The 19894-nt window shown below is 44.3% G+C and overlaps 1 protein-coding gene across 1 annotated transcript in view; it reads left to right on the top strand.

The window, feature by feature from the left end:
- The window catches only part of GAN (gigaxonin), a 654734-nt gene that overhangs the window by 93516 nt on the left and 541324 nt on the right, over nucleotides 1-19894 (top strand). Inside the window, exons 2-3 of the mRNA XM_069607099.1 lie at nucleotides 4823-4937; nucleotides 18295-18645. Coding sequence (XP_069463200.1) covers nucleotides 4823-4937; nucleotides 18295-18645 — 466 coding nt within the window. The remainder of the gene's footprint in view (nucleotides 1-4822; nucleotides 4938-18294; nucleotides 18646-19894) is intronic.

Below are 19894 nucleotides of genomic sequence, written 5' to 3'. Positions count from 1 at the left end.
TGGTGGTATCAGCTACGGTGTCATTTGTTTTCTCTTAGTCGCTATCTATATCTGAACATGCTGTTAAGGAGACTGGGGCACTGTCGCGTGAATTAATTTTGTCTGGATCATCATACTTTGTCTGAAAGTGTATATACACACACCCGGTCTTCCCTGTAAGTTTTGCTGATGGTCTATTTCTGCTGGGTGAGGCTCTGAAGACTAACCAATCATATCATGGCTGCACTCATATTGTTGATGATTAACTAGCTTTTCATTTGAAAATAATCTTAACCTTTTTGTAGTTTTTCACTACAGAAAGCCACTTTGCATTATGACATCGGGTGGGGGTTTAAATGGTGTATAATACGTCTGAAACGCCTGGCATTGTGGTGGATGGAGGTCACCGGACAAAGCGTGAGGGGTGGGCTGATAAGGTAGAAGCGCTTTGGGACTTTTCTACCCTTTCTACCCCTGCCCGCACTGCCATAGAGAGGATACAGATGCGAAAGCATTTAGAGTAGGAAAGAGGAGGGGAAACCCAGCACACTGTCAGGAAAAGGAAAGCACAGTGGCACAGTGATGAGGGGAGGGGGCACAGGCATAATATTGCCACGGTCAGAGTGAGTGAAGGGAGACATTATGAAGATTTAGCCTATTTGTGGCATCGATTGAGGAGAGATGTTTTATCTATATGCTTGGGTATGTCCAGAATTACTGCTCTTGTGAAAGATGTCAATTAGATTATGTTTTAGGTACACATCTGGACTTGTTCTTGCATGTATACATTATCCTGGAAAATTGGAAAATGTCAAGTTCTGCAAGGATCCTGTTATCAGTTAAATCCATATCCTCTTGTAGTGATCTGAGAAGTTGTGCATTTCTGGCATCTTCTATAGATAAGTCACTTGTAGGAATGTTAATCTTCTCTGTCCTGTGTTCTGTTTCTTTATGCAAAATTTCATTTTCTGAAGATGTCACGCTCCCCAAGTGAGTACTATCATCACCACTCTTCTTTCTCCTCAAAGAAGAGCCACCGCTCCAAGGATTTGCCTGAGCTGGTGGCACAGGTGCCTTTTGCAAGCTAGTCCTCCATGCCAGTGAAATGGGAGAACTTCCACCTGAAGATTCTTGACATCTTCGCTAAGGCATTGGCGGCTGTGGTGTAGGCAGCTGCGCCGCAGCTTAGGTGCCGATGGGTCCCACTGCATCTTACGTGAATGTCAGGGGACCCTCAGAAGACCACTCCTGTACGCCTAAGGGATCGGGCATGGTTAAGAAGAGCAAGGTCTCTTATTGCTGCTAGCCCCCACCCTCGGACTGTGCGGCCATTACACCAGTGTCGCGATTGGCATCATGGACTCTACGGGAACACGACCCACTCCCCAGGAACAACCTTTATGTCTATGGTGCATGCCATATATGAGGAGACCAGATCCCTTTTGGGCTTGAACCCATGGGTTCTAGGTTGGCAAGAGACGTCCCAGAGGAATTCTACCTGGGAGGCGAGGGCATGTTGTCCCTGGCAGAGGACCTGCAATGAGCCTGTGGCTTAGACACTTTACTTGAGTTGGACATTTTACCAGCTCCCATCCCAGGCAAGCCTCAGGCCGCCTTCTAGTGCAGTAGGCAGGGACCTGGCGAGGAAGCGCCATCCTGCACCATCTGAGCAAGCTTTCCTTTCCGCCCATGCTTCGCCTGGAAGTTCAGGCCGCGACTGTGAGCCTGAAGACCTCAAACTGTCCATTTTTCCACCAGACAGGGAAAGTAAGAGGTTTGAGGCATGGGGCAAGAAGGTGTTTGCGCCAGGCAGTCTAGCACCGCGTCCTGTGAATGCCTCTTGTGCCATGATGAAATTCTCCTTCAGCCTCTGGTCGCCAGTAGCCAATGCAGCAACGGAGTAGGTCTCGGAGGGGAAGCTGAGGGATGGGACGTCTCGGACGGCAAGGAGGCGGCACGACAGATGTTGCAATCTGGACAGGACACGGCAGACTGTGTGGGCTGGTTCATGCCACTAGTACAGTGGGCAGGTGCCATTCTTAGCTACGAACGTAGGGTTTTGTGAGCGACATTTAGACAAGGCTTTTAGACATGGCTTTTCGATGGACAGAACCTTTTGAGAGCAACGGCTGATGCCCTCCATAAGGTCCAGTCGTCTAAGGCAACTGCTAAGTCTTTAGGGCTTGCAGTCCAGCAGCCTTCCATGCAGTCCGCTTTTTCTCAAGGCAGGCGTTTTCGCCCCTTTCCCGCCTTTACCCAGAGGTGCTGTGGACAACCTGTCCCGGGAAGGGGCCAGAGCAGCTTCTCCCCGAGAGGTAGTGTTTGATTACCTGGGGCTTCAGGACGCCTACTTCCTGTGCTTTAGATGAATCTGCACATGAATGTACCTGAGGTTGGTAGTGGACCAACAGCATTAACAGTTCAAGCTCCTGCCATTCGGTCTTTCATTGGTACCCAAGGTTTTTTTTCACCAACTGCCGGCAGTGGTAGCAGCTCGCCTCAGGAGGTAAGGCATCCATGTCTTTCCCTACCTGGATGACTGGCTCGTTCAAGCTTGCTTACCGGAGCTAGTGTCTGAGCATCTGCTACACACACGCACCCTTTTGCACACTTTGGGCTTTTCCCTGAGTCTCTGTCATCCCAGTCTCTCGGATTTATCGGGGTAGTCTTGGATACTCGCCTGGACAGGGCTATCCTGCCCGAGGATCAAGTTGCGAACATCTTTCAGGTGGTCTATGTGTTCCAATCGCAGGAACAAGTCAATGTCTTGGCTTTCCTGCTCCTTCTGGGCCTCATGGCCTCCTGTGTCATAGTGGTGTCAGAGGCGAGCCAGCATGTGAGATTGCTTCAGTGGCTACTCGGTTGCAAATGGTTGCATTTCAAAGGCCGTATGTCAGACCCTTAACAGGTCTAGAGCCAGGTGGCCCAGGATCTCGTGCGGTGCGCTGTGTAGGACAAATTGCTGAGAGGCACATTGTTTCGTCAACCTTGGCCCCAGGTGACTGACTGGCTTGGGCGCTCGCCTGTCGGAACTGACAGTGAGCAGGCTGTGGTCTCACACGGAATCCCGGGAACACATCAACTTGCTCCTTTTGAGGGTGATCAGGCTGGCCCTGGTCGCTTTCCTCCCCTCTGTGAAACGCATGACTGTGATTCTGTTGACAACACGATGGCCATGCACTACCTCAACAAACTAGGTGGCTTGTGATCCTTGCTTCTCTGAAGAGAAGCAATGAAATATATAAAAATGAGTAACGGTGTAGGTGTTTACTTGTGTTTTTCTGTGCAACCTAAAATGCAGCCGGCAGTCCACGTCACAGGCACACAGAAGTGGCAACAGGGTACGGCCTACTCCTGGCTCATTGTAATAAATATTGTATAATGCACTTAATACCGGGGACCAGTCTCTAAGCACAGAACCGGGATTCAAACCCATGTTGCTCTGCATTGTCTTGCTTCCAAGACAAAACACATTGCCCCTGAGCTATCCTGCCGACCCATGAAAATTAATAAGGTGCTATATTCATGGATAGAAATGTGTCTTGTGTGCTAACTATACTTGAAGGGCAATAATTTACATATCTATTTTGAGGCTAGACATTTGGGAACTCACCGGCTCCCTAAAGAGGGTGGGGACTGCAGCGTTGTGGCATAAGCAACTTAAGACACCACAGGCACTTGGCTCCAATGCAGCTGCCTGTATCAATGTTACATTGTCCTTACCACGTCTTCACATTTCTTATATTCGCTCTGTTGCACAGTTCTTCCACCATGAACCCATACCTGTTGGTCCGGCACTCGCAGCTGAAGTTGTTCAACTTGAACTCTAGGGAGCTGAGTTTGTTATTCTGTTTCACTCTGCGACTGGCTGGTGCAACCTAGACTACAGGCGGCTGCTGTAACCAGAGAGACTTTGTCCCCCATTGGCACAGGAGTCGTCCTGGCCCAGGTCTCACACTGGTCTTGGACTTCTTCCAGCTCTGAGCCACTCCATTAGAAGCCCGCTACAACTGCTTTTCCGGAGAATTAGTTCATTTTTCATACCCCTCACAGTGAGTTTCTTCCTCGGCACGGAGGTAGCCAAACCTATTACACTCGCAGGTTAAAGCTTATGAATTCTAAATATACATAATTCAGTGGGTTTCTGCCTAGTTATCAATGCTATAAAAAGAAATGTACAACATCAAAGGCCAAGGATTGCATAGTCCAAGACATCATCCAACAAGATGCAATTTGGACATTGCTCTGATGTGAAGTATTTTGATCTATTGACCTGTGTAATGTAAGATCATGTATTGTATCGGTTCTACGCCGCTTCGTTGCGTTTTTGTGCGATCTGATTACAAGAGGCAGTGAGTTGTCCTCTGTGACTGCTTTATAGAGCAAGCTGAAGCAGGACAACTCACAGGCAGACACTCTTTGGTTCACAGTACATATCTACCTCGGATCTGCTACAGAGCTTACCCTGTAGGCCAGTTTAACCAATGGGCTTGAAGGGCAGACTGCCAGGTAAATGACATTTACTTGGGGCACTACTGCCACCTAAAGGGCAGCCGCAGACCGTGCATTCAGACATTTCAGAAGGGACCCTCGATCACTATTGTCAAGAACCACCAGTGATTTCTCCCAAAATAATTTTAACACGACCCCATACTGCATTTAAAATTAGATCATCTAAGGTGATAACGTGTCTGTGGAAAATGTCTTTTGAATTTTGAAAAGAAAAACTGCAAGCTGAAAATATTTGAAGCATGTTTTTGATACGAATGTTGTGTGCCTGTATATTAAAGGTTTTCTAAAATACAACCCTTTCTGTTTATTAAATGTACATATATATTTTTAGGACAAAATTAAACTACAACCCTCCGAAAGATGATGAATCTGTTTACAAGATCGAATTGGATGGTATATCTTTTGTAATTATGAAAGAAATACTGGATTACATCTTCAGCGGGCAGGTACAGCATTTTCACTTTTCTCAGGTTTTTGCCTACACTGCCAGTTTAATTAGATCATGTTTTTAATATAGCGATTCATGCTGGATGTCTCCTGCTTATAAGAGTTGTAGTAATCACTATTCCCAATGTAATGTTTCGCATGGTGCAGGATTGGGAATCCCTTGGGCTGTTTATAGATATGTTTCTGAATGCCAGTAATGTTTTGTTCAAATGCACTTCTAAGACTTTTTTAAAAATTTTGTTATGATTATACATTTAAACCTTTTAAATATGGTATATTCTAACCCTTGTGTTAGCAGTGCAAATACTTGAAAATTGAGAACAAATTACACAGGTCACAGAACAAGGCGCATGGTTATGTCTGAACTGCTAAACTGAAGGAAGACCCACTTCATTCACTTAAGCTTTGAAAAGCCTTCACTGGCTCCCTATGGGGCAAATAATCTGTATAAATCCCTGTGCACTGTTCTGAAGGCTTTTGAGGACAATGGCCCAGAATAAATGTAAAAATGTCCCAATATGACATCCTTTGATGAAACCTGAAGGAAGGCAACATAAGGCTGATCAGGTCCTTAAACCCCAAGAGGGAAACGTGTGCAGGCTTTACAAATAATACTCTGTTCATGTCCTCCAATTCCTTGGTTTCCCAACGTCAAGAGATGTGAAGCCTATTGTGTTCAAGGCATGGCATTGTCACAACTGATTAACCAGTTATTGAGAGACCAATCGTGTGAGCTTCATATTCCTGAACTGTTTGAACATCCCTTGGAACTCTGACTATGCAAGGGACTATCGCTACAAAGTGGCCAGAATCTGTTGTGTAGTTAAATCAAAGAACTTGGTTAACATCAGGAAAGTGGAATACATGTTGACAGGGGTGCTGTCTCAACAAGCCCACTGGAGGTGTTGACATTTGGCATGGATAATGGTGGCAGATGGGATGTGTCATTGGGAGTCAAATGCATGTGTGGTTGTGGCTTCCTTGGACCTCTGTAGAATCCTCCTAGATTCCTAGTGCTGTAAGATGCGTTTAGCTACTGGACCTCACTAAGTGCAGGACCTGAAACAGATGGGCCATCCCGAAAAGTACTAGGATTGAAAAAGAATGCAGCGTAGCCCTTTTGGCTGTTTCTTCATTAAGTGGAAGAGCAAATTTACAGTAAGGGAATTTTAGGGCATTGCGAGTAAAACAAAGTAGGTCGAGAAGAATACAGAAAATCACAAGGATATTTAAAACAGTAAGTGACTTATAGAATAGGTTCAAAGTAGCAGAATATACTAACACCACAACACAGTATACCCTGCTTCATGTTATAGAATCTTCATAGACCTGAAGTGATATGCAGTCACCTGTTTTAAATTCATTACAGGTGCCAGGATGAACAGTAATGTGCTTTTGAAGCTCATTTGAACGCTGAGGGCTAAACATACTATAACATGGTTTTTGGGAGCTCGAGCATATGTATACTCTGACTGGTTACCTAATGTTAGTGTGTGTTCTCACTATTGTGACCTCTTTAGCCATATGAGAGAAAAATTTTGCAGACCTCATGTAACAGACCTGATACTTTATTTGTGTCCACCAAGCATTCTTTTTTGCATTGTCTCTGGAGGATAGCTCGGGGGTAACTAAGCAAGTCGCGTAACAACATAGGTTTGATCCCCGGGTCCGTGCATTGGAAACCTCTGGGTATTAAGCGAGTTACAAATAAGTAATTATAATTATAGTTGAACATCAGTGCATGGCACAAAAGTGAGGGCCAGAGGTTTGTACCACCTAAAGTGTAAATTTCCCTAGCTACGGAGTGCAGGCTCCTCCTTACATTCTGAAAGAATTGCAGTGAAGGTCTTGCTGCACTAGGTTAGACCTTGGGGGAGGGTTGGTTCCCCTTAGAGATGGCCTGTAGGTAGTATTGGGAAGGAACTAGGGTCTTTCCGCACCCCCAAGCGCATTTGGAATTAGGCAAGACTTCCTTTGACTTCTTTTAGGCGCTATAATGGGGGGGCACGGGGAAGGCCTTTTCATGCAAATATAATCACATACACAGACATGGGCAGGCACTGAAAAAAGGTAGTTTATTGTTTAAAATATAACGCACAATTCACTATTTGCATTTGTAAAATCTTAGTACGGCGTGAGTCAAAACCTCCCCCTCCCTACCTGGAAACAATGCAGACAGTGCTAAAATTGGACTAGAGGCTTTGTGGTGTTCGCAGCACACAGTGACTCACCAGCTGCCTGTCAAGATCCCATCCAGGTTAAAATTGGATTTACATGCTCATGCACAAAATGCAGAATTATGAAAACAATGTTTTTAGGAGATTAGAAGACCAGATAAAAATATGAGTAGAATATGAATGAAAATTATAGAAATGTTTAGTTTTTCCTGTGGCTAGGCCTCAAAGTTTGTAAAAGTCTGCAGTGCTGCAGTGTGTCTATGTAAGGAAGTAATATGTAAAGTAGAATGGCCTGACCGAAATCGCTGACAATGAAGAAAGAAAGACTTTGCAACATCCCTTGTATGGAAGCAGGATGGTTTGGGATGGAGCCATGCCCTTATCCAGTGATCAAGCTGCCAAGAGTATATAAGCGCCTGCCTGGCATCATTTTGGCAGGAGAAAGGAATGGAAGAGGGACAGAAAGCCGTTCAGAGAGCAGAGTTATTTGCCCAAACCTCATTTCTGTAAAGAATAAACGTGTTATCCTTGCAAGATAGACCCTTGGCCTTAACTAGAGGGGTGCATATAATCTGGTATGAGCATGATTAGGGGTACCCTTCTAATTAGGGATACCCCTGTAAGTTGGGCTACACTAACAGTGGTGATGACCCAACTTGATCTCAATTTTTTGTTCCGTACTTTGCAAAGCCCAGGCCAGTACCAGGAAGGAGTCCAGCCCAACTATAGCGACCGGTCCCCTAAATAAAAAATGTGTTTCCTGAAACGGTTTGAGTAGGAGCCATTTTAATAGGAATCCTCTCTGCTCACTAAAGCGGGCGTGGCTGCAGAAAGAAAGACGGGGCAGTATTGGGACTTCGTAACTGAGGAACTCGAGTGAACACACACATATGTGAGTATATTTAGTAAGAGATAACAAGGGGACATGTATGTATGACAGTATGAATGGATGAAGTACGAGGTCCATGACAGATTGAATAGGACCTTTTGGTGATGTGTTATGGAATAGATTTAATAGGACTTTTGGTGATGTATTATGGTATATGGATAGGAGTTCAGGTGATGTGTTAAGGTAAAGATTGGATAGAAGGTGTGTTATGCATTGAAATTGTCGCATATTTCAGTTTTTCTACTTTTTAAAATGAAAAAAGGCAGCCTCAGCGTATAACAGACTGAAAGGAAATGGAGCCTCGGCATACAAAGACTGGGAAGTAAGAGATACTCAACCATAATAGGTTGAGAAGGTAGTACCATGCATTATGCTTTTATGATGATCAAAGCAATGGAATCCTCGGCTTATTAAAAAAAAAGCTGGGAAGTGGTATTAAAAAGGTATAAGGAAAATAAGTAGTGGCTTGGTATAAGGTATAGGCCCGGATTTTAGCCAATAATTTTTGCATATTTTCTCTGGGGGGGGGGGGGGGTGGGGGGGGTGGGGGGGGTGTGTGTGTGTGATCGTGTGTGTGTGTGTGTGTGTGTGTGTGATCGTGTGATCGTGTGTGTGTGTGTGTGATCGTGATCCAATGTAAGAGGATATACCCCATAACGCCTAAAACTGCAGTGGGGTATACAAATCCAGTGTATAAGCTTCCAGTGGTAGTGTCAACTACAGGGTTATCAGGATTAGCAACTAGGGGGGGGAACTTGAGAGCTTTTGCATCTCCACCTCCATATAACCCATCCACAAGCGCTGACATGTCCGTAGCATCGGTATACCCCCTGGAGTTCACAAGCAGATATCAACGAGTTAAGAGCGTTGGGGGGAAAGGTTAGTCAGGTTACAAGAACAAGGGTACCAGTGCAGAACATAGGGGATTGGAAGTCGGGAGATTTTTTATTTATTTATTTTTGTTCGATTCAATCCTCGGGCAATAAGAAATGTTTGTGTTGAAAAGGATGATGGAGAGAGGGTATGGACTGTCCTGGGACAAGAAATAGAACAAGCCAGGGCAAAATGAATGGGAAGGTGGCAGAAATAATGAAGAGGCAGGGCAATAAAGAGATCAAGAAGAGGCGGCGAGAAACCCGTCCCCGCCACAGGAGGCAGTGAGTAGGGATAGACCAAGAAATAGACTACATTTTAATGGTGGTAGTACAAGATCAGAAGAATATTAAAAAAGGGGTAGAAAACAAATAGCGGGCAGATGCCTCTTATACATAAAGAAGTAGGGATAACGCAGTATGTGCCATGGCCTCAAATGGACAAAAATAATTTGATTAAAGCTCTCGCCCAGCTTACACCGGAACCAGTAAATGGATCTATAAATTTGAAAAACAAACAGCAGGGGTACCCTTAGCACTAGGAGACCTTACGTTTACTGGTCGCCATAGTTTGGGATGAGGCTGGGGACCCTGGGGTCATATGGACAAGGGCTGGGTACCCTGGGGTAAGTCTTGCAGATAATGAACATGATGGAGCAGCTTTTAATGAGGTACGGGTGAGGGGATGGGATGCACTATGCAGAATGTACCCAGATACCCCTGATTTACATTCTTTAATGCAGTGTACGATGGGTGATGATGACCCAGTTAGGTTTATTCTTACATTTGAGGAAATGTGGAGAGTTGAGACTGGAGGGCAGTGGGACCATTCAGTACCATTTATCTACTTTATCGTAAAGGAGGAATTGCCAAAAAGAGGTCCAGAAAGCACTAGATAATTGTGGGAGTTGAAGTCAAAGGGTGAGTGTAATAGTCCACCATTGTAAGAGAATCGAGGAGCGGGACAGGGGGACAGACCAGAAGCGGCAAACAGACGAGGCAAAACTAGTGGAAAAGAAACTATAGAAGGTTGTCATCCAAGCACTGGTGACAGCACCGGCTCAGGACAGGAGACACTCAACAAATTGTGAATGCCACAATTGCGGACAATGGGGCGAAGGAGGACCGGGATCAGGGACAGTACCCCAACCCCTAGTGACAGTCTGAAGAGCACCAAGGGGGAGAGGAGGATTTCGAGGAGGAAGAGCAGGAAGCTTTGGGGGATAGGGCCGCAGGGAGGATTATTGGGAACATCACAGTGCTGGTATTGCAGAAGATGAGGGATGGGGGGGGCGTATTTCAGAAGAGAATGCAGGAACAGGCTTGGGATGGGATTTAATTATAGGCCATCATCTGCAGGGCAGGGATTCCAAGAACCTCAAGGAATAGGACAACAGCAATTTGTGTGACAGGGTCAAAACCCGGTTCCCTTATGGGGCTGACAGGCTGAGGGAATAGAGTTTAACAGGATGGCAGGGGGAACAGGTGCCCCATTCGAAGGAATTACAATGGTGGGGAGCTGCCCTTTTTCATTCCCTGGAGTACTTGCGTGTCCAATCCTATTGACATCCCCACACCCTGAAGAGGAGCACTTGGTTGAGGCAGAAATAGGAAACCAGCAATTTATATTTATGGTTGATTCAGGTGCAACTAAATCATGCATTATGGAGGGGAACTTTCCATTATTAGGGTAAACACTTGGCACGCAGGGATTCTCTGGGACTATTTCTATGGTTCCATACACTGAGGAGCTGGATATAAAAGTGGGAGGGAAGGTAGTATGAACCCCCTTGTTGTATTCAGAGAGTTCCCCTGTTAACTTGTTGGGTAGGGATCTGCTCAGTAAACTAAATGAAACTATATAATTCATTGACAGATCAAGGGGTAGTGTGTTCCAATTCCAGGGATGTGTGTAGCTCTAAGGATGGTAATAATCAATATAATGGCAAGGGAGTCAGTAGTCCGTGGTGTTCCTGTGGTCCCGGACATTTGCCTACCGTATCAAGGTACTAGCAAAAGCAATGCCTCAAATTGTGACAAAATGTTGGCGAGTGCCCACAGATTTTATTTTTCGACCCATGGTGGCAGGGACAGTATTGTCATTAAATTTGCAAGCACTACTAGTGTCGGACAAGTAGTCCTGAATGGAACAGACCAGGACGGGTGCGAGTGGCGCACAGTACTATGTGTAGATCTGACAGTACAATTGAAATGACTGATGAGGATTTATTGGAGGACATTGAGCAAAATGGGGAGATCATTTTAGAAATCTGCATCCCCTATGATATCATGGTGCAGTATAGGAAGGTACAGTGCCCCCTGATGGCAGTGTGACCCCGTCTTTATTTTTTGAGGACATGCGATATGTGCCAGCACAATTATGGACCGTTAATCCACATGATGTTGGGTTATTGAGAGATGTGACCCATGTACAGATTACACTGGGAGCAGTACTCCCGAGGGGCGGCAGTACCCGTTGTCAAGGGAAGCCTAGGAAGGGATCTAAGGCACTATTCAGGCTCTATTAGAACAAGGGATCCTTGTACCATCCACATCCCCATGTAATACGGCCATATACCCAGCCAAGAAAGCAATGGTGTGTAGTTGGAGGATGATCCAGGATTTACGTCCTTTTAATGACGTGGTGCAGAAGTTGTTTTCGGTAGTCCCAAATCTGGCAACAATCCCATGTAGCATTCCCAAGACGGCAACATACTTCACAGTGGTGGATCTGAAGAATGCGTTCTTCTCAATCCCACTTGATTCGTGGTATCTCACTGCGTTTCCACATGGTCAGCGGTGCTTTGAGCACACAACATTGCCTCAAGGGTACTGTGAAAGTCCACGTATTTTCAATAGAGTACTGCATGCCGACTTGGGAATTATTCAGGTGTCTAGCACAATCATCCACTATGTGGATGATCTGCTGGTATGTAGTGAAGGCGAACATCAGTGCAGGAGGAATTCTATTGCATTATTGCAATTGCTGGCTCACAAAGGGTACAAGACGGATACAAATAAGCTACAATACTGTCAACAGGAGGTACTATACTTGGGACAGCTAATTTCTGCAAATGGGAAAATAATATTGCCAGATATGGCGGCGGCTGTATGCGCCACCCCTAGGCCCAGTACTGTCAAGAAAATGCAGCAATATTTTCCCACTCTGATGGACTGCTCATGACAGCAGTGTTGACCCAAAAGAGGGCAATGGGCCACAAGCCATTGGCTTATTATAGTGGGACGCTAGACTCAGTCATGCAGGGACAGTTTGCATGCTAACAAGCACTTAGAGCAGCTGCATTTCCCATAGAGAAAAGTTTCATGATTGTCATGGTGTGCTCTGTTAACCTTGTTTGTGGAAAATTCACTATTCGCCATTTTGGAAAGATCTAAATCGACCTTGACAACTCGCAGATCCTCTGCATATGAGATTATAATATACAAGTCTACTATTCATATAGTAAGGTGTAGGACGGTGGATCCCGCCACATTTTTGACACGAGGCATCCACTGATGATGACCTGAAAATGCATGACTGTGCTACATACGAGGGTGAAGAGGAAGGTAAATCAAAAGGTAGACTGCATTATTTATTTAAAATGCACCGAAAGCACACGGCCATCGGGGTGCACACACAAAGACAAAAGACTTGCATATAAAACGGGACAGATGCTGAGTGTCTAAGCAGATTTATTAGGTCAAAAGCATTCACAAAAGTGTTTTCAAAGTTTTTCTTAAAGTGGTGCAGTTTGATTCCTGTTTTAACTGCATGCATGGACTGTGCTTTCACAGGGAAAGCGCGGCCAATGCCGGTCGCCCTTTTGTAGAATGGGCATGTAATCTGTCCCTATCCCTCTGATCTTAGTGATCGTTGGGTACGTACTGTAGTATCCTTTCTTTAAGGCAGGCCGGGGCATGCCTGAATAAACATCTATGAACTACTGTCAAGGTCTTAAAATGTATTCTGTCCTCTATGGACAGCCAATGGAGTGCCCTCCTGTCAGATGTAATATGGTTTCTCCTTGTTTTACTTTTTACCATTAGACGTCGTTGTTTTGAATGACCTGTCACTTATTTAGGCATCCCTTGCTTGCAACTAACAAAAGTGCATTGCCATAATCTAGCCGTGATAGTATTGTGGCCCTAGCTATGGTAGCTCAATTTTCCTTATGTAGGGTTGGATGGCATTGATAGAAGGGGAGATACTATTTGTTGATGGGTCATCAACAATTGATCAGGAGACGGGACAGTGGCAAACGGGGGCGGCAGTGGTGCGCGGTAAAGGGGGGGGCATGAATTTCTGATTTTGAAAAGATTACCTATGCATTATTCAGCTCAGGCAGCAGAACTTGTTGCTCTTATATAGGCATTGAGAGCCTTTCAAGGGCAATGTGTCACCATCTACTCAGACTCGGCATGTCATGACAACCGTGCAGGCGGGTCTGTCTCGGTGGAGGATAGGGTTTCGGAGGGCAGATGGCTCTCGTGCAGCATGCAAGACTGTTTGAAGAACTGATTGAAGCCTTATCATGGCCCTCTGCTATGGCAGTGGTTAAATACGCTGCCCATACTAATGCCACGGTTGAAATCTCTAAGGGCAAGTTGTCAGCCCATCTCCCAGATACAATGTTAACAGTGTATAGTGACCACCCCTGTAGAAAGCCAGACCACAGTTCCATACACAACATTGCCTATATCACAGTTTATAGAGTTGCAAGGGAAAGCGCCTGTGGAGGAAAAAGAGCTAAGGTGGCAGAGGGGATGCAAACAGTCTCCCGCTGATCTATTGTGGAGGCAGGAGAGTTCTGGGAATGTGGTGATGCCCTAATAATTATACTCTGGCATTTGAGCAACTACATCCCCCCTGCCCCGCCACAGCTCCAAACAACATATTGTGGCAGATATTCAGGGGGACTGATTTGTACCAAACCTCCAGGAGAGCATTTCGGAAAGAGCAATACACTGACTGACATGCCAAAGTGTCAGCTCAGGGATGACCTTATGGACATTGAGGTACAGTTCCTCGCCCTATGGGGCCATTCCGTGAACTGCATATAGATTATGCAGATATGGCGGAAAGGTGCAATGGATATAGGTACCTTTTTTTTATTGTGATGGTTTGCCCCTTTTCAAGGTGGCTGGACCATGTGCACACCCAGATGCAAAGTGTGCAACACGGTTCCTGGTCAGGGAGGTGTTTCCACGATGGGGCGTGTGTGAAGTATTGTGATCAGATAATGGCACACATTTCTTTAATGCGCTATTTCAACATGTCGCAGCACTATTGGGCATGAAACATTGAATGTGCTCTATTTACCCCCCTCGGGCTAATGGTATTGTGGAGTGGATCAATGGACTTTTGAAGAGTAAACTGTCAAAATTGTGTTCCACTTTGAAGAAAAACTGGGTGCACTGTTTGCCCTTGGCCCTCTTCAGTTTACGCACACAGCCTAGTAAGGACCACCATTTGACACCACATGAAATTGTCACTGGAAGGAGTATGCAAACCCCCATATTCATTGTGAGGAAGTGTCCGATGCAAATCAAGCAGTGACAGTACTAGGAGAGGAATTTAGGCAATATTTAACAGCACTAACACGTGCTATCAAATGTCTACAAGTACCATATTTTTCCTGGGAGATTACTCGCATGTAAACGACAAATGGCAGGGCACCACAGTGACGTGCCCGACAGATGGAATGATAGAGTTCAGCAAAGAAACAATAGCCCAAGTAGAGACTATGTGTTCACAAATATGGTCCCAATACATCACAAGGCTAGCCTGGATTGCAACAATGGAGAAGCCAGTGTGAATACATAGAGACATGGACTATGAACTTTGTTTTTAGCAATGAAGGAACAGTTCCTGTTGGCGCAAACACACAGCGCAACCACAGTCTTGTGATCCCTGATATGAAGAAAGGTACGGCAGCGGTGATGGTTTGTGACCGACAAGCCTACTTGCACCTCCCACCCTCCTGGAGGGGCAAATGTTCAATGGCCACCCTGCACTCAGTGCTACTAGTAATCCGGAAGAACACACGAAGGGAGAAGAAATGCTTGTCGAGGTGCCAACAGCCACTCCAGCACCTAAAGAAGCAGACAGAAACTTGCATATCACAAGAATATGGTATGCTGCTAGAAAAAGGACGATTTCAACAGCAGGGAAGAAAGAAGAGGTCGAACTACATGTCAAGTCTCTCCCATGATGCTCGGAGGAATACCTGACGAGTATCAACTTTTTAGCTCAGCAGAGGATTTATTTTTCATCTTTTTTGGCAGCTGTGGTACAGCAGCTGCTAGTGCTAAGTGGGCGCAGATAGTCAGATAGGAGCTAGTTCAGATGGCCAACGACACAGAGAATGGGTTCAACGCCATCGAAGTAGATCTCCGTGCATTGAGACTCAGGACGATGCAGAACGGCTACATGCTGGATTTGCTCAGCCATAGAAGAAGTGTGTAAAAAGTTGAGAAGCAGCTGCTGCACTTTTGTACCCCTGGAGGATGCAGAGAATGGGTCACTATCCCACGCCATTGAGGCAGTTCACAATCTAGGTGTTCAAATGAAGAAAGAAGGTGGAGTTCAGAGCACGGATTGACTATTGCTTACCTTTGATTGGGTCCCGTCATTGCCAGGAGCAGCAGTAAAAATACTGGTGCCTGTTCTCGTGTTCTTCTTGGTCCTCTTCTGCACTTGCCAATTGGGTCTCCGATGTTGTGTCAATACAGCTCCTAACAGTGCAAAGATGATGGTATCAATTGGGGGAATCTAAAACACCTTGCCATACAATAAACAGCGAAACTCAAAACTAATATTTCTGGGGTTGTAGAGATGTTGGGTGGGGATGAGTTTGTTACTGTAGGATTAGCGAAAGTGGGGAATGTTTGGAAGGAACTAGGGTCTTCCTGCACCCTCAAGCGCTTTAGAATTAGGCAAGATTTCTTTTGACTTCTTTTAGGTGCTATAATGGTGGGCAGGGGCACCGGGAAGGCTTTCTCATGCAAATATAACCACATACACAGACCTGGGCAGGCACTGAAAAAAGGTAGTTGTTTAAAATATAAAGCACAATTAACTATTAGCTGGATAGATTTGTAATGTCAAATCCTATGCATTTGTAAAATCTTAGTACGGTATGAGTCAAAACCTCCCCCTCCCTTCCAGAAAGAATGGAGCCTGTGCTAAAATTGTGTGCTGCGAACACTGCAAAGCCTGTAGTCCAAAGTGACTCGCCAGCTGTCTGTCAAGAGCCCATGCAGGCTAAAATGGGATTTACATGCTCATGCACAAAATGAAAACAAGGTTTTAAGGAGATTATAAGACCAGATAAAAATATGAGTAGAATTAGTGGAATATGAATGAAAATTAGTTATAGAAATGTTTTGTTTTTCCTGCGGCTAGGCCTCAAAGTTTGTAAAGTCTGCAGGGCTGCAGCGTGGGTGTCTATGTAAGATAGCAATATGTAAAGTAACATGGCCTGACAGATTTCGCTGACAACGAAGAAAGGAAAACTTTACAGCATCCCTTGTATGGAAGCAGGACAGTTTGAGATGGAGCCATGCCCATATCAAGTGACCAAGCTAAAAGTATATAGGCTCTTCCCTGGCATAATTTTGCAAGGAGAAAGGAACGGAAGATGGACAGAAGACCTTTTAGGGAGCAGAGTTTGTTGCCCCATCCTCATTTCTGTAAACAAACTTGTTATCCTTGCAAGATAGACACTTGGTCTTACTTCCCTAGAGGGGTGCATTTATTCTGGTGTCAGCACGATTAGTGGGAACCCTTATAATTAGGGATACACCTGTAAGTTGGGCTACCTTTACAGTAGAAAATGTTTATAAATGCACCTATATTAGTAGGTGTTGCAGAGAGAAAACAAGCCCAGGTGTACAGTAGGGTGCCTCCAGATAACTTTGACTTTCATTTTGGGCCTGACCCTACGTAAAGCATGTATATGCATCTGCGCCCCCCACTTTCACCCACACAGCCCCTTCCGTTGAGGTATATCCTCCGGGAGGCCTCTTTCCCATAGCTTTTGGGCAGGGGCGTTTAACGCGCAACCTGCATTCCATCACAATATCTGGGAACATAACAATCATTTGTTGGGCAAGCACCTCTCAAGAAACTAATTGAGCCTACAGAGATTTTGATGGCATTTAGGCCCCACATGTCATAAGGGCTCTCTCAGACATTGCTTGGGCTGATTGAGTAACTCTGCCAATAGTGCTCTAAGGAACCTAATTGTGTTGTGCTGCAGTGCTACAAATTTCATCTCTCAAAAGACCTTACAACCTAGGCATTGAAGACTGATCTAATAATCTTCCTCAACATACGATTGGCATATTTTCTCTAATTTAAATTAATATACACTGTCCCAATGGGGGACAAGAACTTAAATTCCTTTAAAGATGGGTAACTTGATTTTCTATAACTCCTTGATATTAAATGAGGAATTACTTGGATGTAGGTTCACACTGGGGCATAAACATCGATGTTCACAGGATATTGTACTTGGTCCTTAAAATGTACAATTATGAAATGTGCCTTAGGAAGTATACATTTATCTGTAAGGGGTCTTTGCTCCATGCAGAATGGCTTAAGAGGAGAATCTGGCAGTACTGGGATAGGTTTGTAAGGGAAATTTAAAAGCGGATCAGGTAGCTATGAGTTGTGCCCTAATCCAGTTTGTGATTTATAGGTAGTGCCATGTCTCAAAAAGAAGTGGTGTGCCCAGGCAATTCTATTCAAACATGCACACACACACAACTCGTGGTTGTGCTGTTCTTTAAGCCAGTAATGCATTCCCTGATTGAAAGGAGTCTGAATTTCTACCCTTTCCGCGTTCGCTTTTCTTTCCGGTTTTTGATGTTTTTGGCTGTAAGGATCTTTTTCCATTCTTCCCTGTGCATGTATGTATGACATTTCAATAAGGGCTGGAATTCCCTGTGCATCTAACTCTTTAGTATTTCAACCCTACTTTTGAAACTGTGTAGACGATGCAGCCTGGTACATTAACATTCATTGCAAAAACAGAAGAGGAATTGGTTCTGCTCAGCACATCAGCATGGGGGTGGGGCTAAAAATGGATTTGATTGTCTAGTTGAAGTGCAGGATGAAGTCTCTGTAATTTTCCCCACTGAACATGAACGTATCCTAATTTCCTACTTGTTTTGATCATGACCCATAATGGTGCTTCATATGTCACTATGTACTGAAGTTGATGACAAGCCGGCGACAACTTTCTGCATTCCACCCCGTCACAGACTTAGACTGACAGAGCCAACTCAGCCTTTCTGCTTTGAGTGAATTAATTGCAACACTTGTGAATTACAACACTATACAATATCATAAATTAGCATCAGTAACTGTATAAACGTATTTATCATTTTTTTTTTTTCTCTGTCCTTTCTTCAGATCAGGCTGAGCGAACAAACAATCCAGGATGTAGTGCAGGCTGCAGATTTGCTCCTTCTCACCGATCTTAAGACTCTCTGCTGTGAATTTTTGGAAGGATGCATCACAGCAGAAAATTGTATTGGTATTCGGGACTTTGCCTCACTCTACTGTCTGAACCATGTTTATTACATTGCCTCTGAGTTTCTGGAGACTCATTTCCGTGATGTGAGCAACACAGAAGAGTTTCTTGAGCTGGGCCATGAGAAATTAAAGGAGGTCATTTCCCTTGAGAAACTGAATGTTGGCAATGAAAGATATGTGTTTGAAGCAGTAGTCCGATGGATATCCCATGATCCTGATGAAAGAAAGGTATGCCTTCATTTAACCCACTTTTGGGTGCATCTTTAGCTTGGGCAATGTAGAGTTTCCACAAATGTGGTTTGTTATAGTTTTGCTGCAACAGTTTTCATACTATATAGAAATAGAATTCAGCCATTTCAAATGACTTTTGTTGATAAACTATTCTTCAATATAGAAGGTCCAATTGATCGCTTAATCTTTAGTCGCAAATACGAGCTTGCATATAATAACGTCCAGATATGTATTGTAGGAATATTGTATTTTTAAACATTTAAATTGTAGGTTCCTGTTGGTACAACACACTCGTTTACACAATCAAACCCCACAATTCTGGGCAATAAAATAGACTGTTTCTCAAAACTCCAAGTTTATTTAAATAATTGACTCCCATTCAAACAAAGGTGGTCTCCAGCTTTACCCTAGAAATCGCTGCAATGTTATAGATGGCAAAAATATTAATCAATAACACAAGATTCTACCTTCCTGCATGAATCAAGCTATTGGTCCACACTAGACATTCTAAATACTCCTTCAATAATTGTTTCTAACTCCAACTCAGCAACACAATTTACTTCCCTTGGAATCCCTTCAAACCACTTTTCAGAATACTTGTCTTTCTCCAGTATGAAGCCAAGTATTATATCTGAGAAATTACCTGAACATCGAATATTCGTCAAGACATGTACATCCAACCGGACTCCCCTGTAAAGTGTGAGATCATAATATTATAGCATGTACAGATCATGTAAAGCTAGACAATGGGCAACTTTAATTTGGCTCCTGCAGGTTTGAATTCAGAAACTAATACTTTCAAGAATCCTTGCCCTCTTCTTTGAACACATAAGTTTGTGGTGTTCTCAGAATATGTATCTGTAGTTTTCTATGAACGTGTGTGACCTTCACTAAACATGTGTGCTACTTTTGATCTATATATTTGTGAGTTTGAATACAGCTCTGTGCAACTTTTTTATATAAGAGTGTATGTGTGTGCGCGCCGCTTTCCATCTAGTCCTATGGAGCTTTCCTTCCGCTCAACAAGTTTGGACTGGAGATGTACTCTTCCCCCAGTAAAATGTACAATATTATAGCACCCTTTCCCTGTCCTGTTACGCACAGGTCTGTTTAATCATACAAAGGTAAAGGGCTGCAAGGGTTCAACACTTTGCACTTTTCTTAGTCATTAGAATTAAATTGTTGCGCAAAACTCTAAATTATGGCTAGGCCTCCTGAGTTGCAATTATGCATGATATCACCTTAG

Source organism: Ambystoma mexicanum, chromosome 1p (genome assembly GCF_040938575.1).
Source record: "Ambystoma mexicanum isolate Mex_15411 chromosome 1p, UKY_AmexF1_1, whole genome shotgun sequence".
In the NCBI taxonomy this organism is placed as follows: Eukaryota; Metazoa; Chordata; class Amphibia; order Caudata; family Ambystomatidae; genus Ambystoma; species Ambystoma mexicanum.
This window is presented reverse-complemented; position numbering and strand designations above follow the sequence as displayed.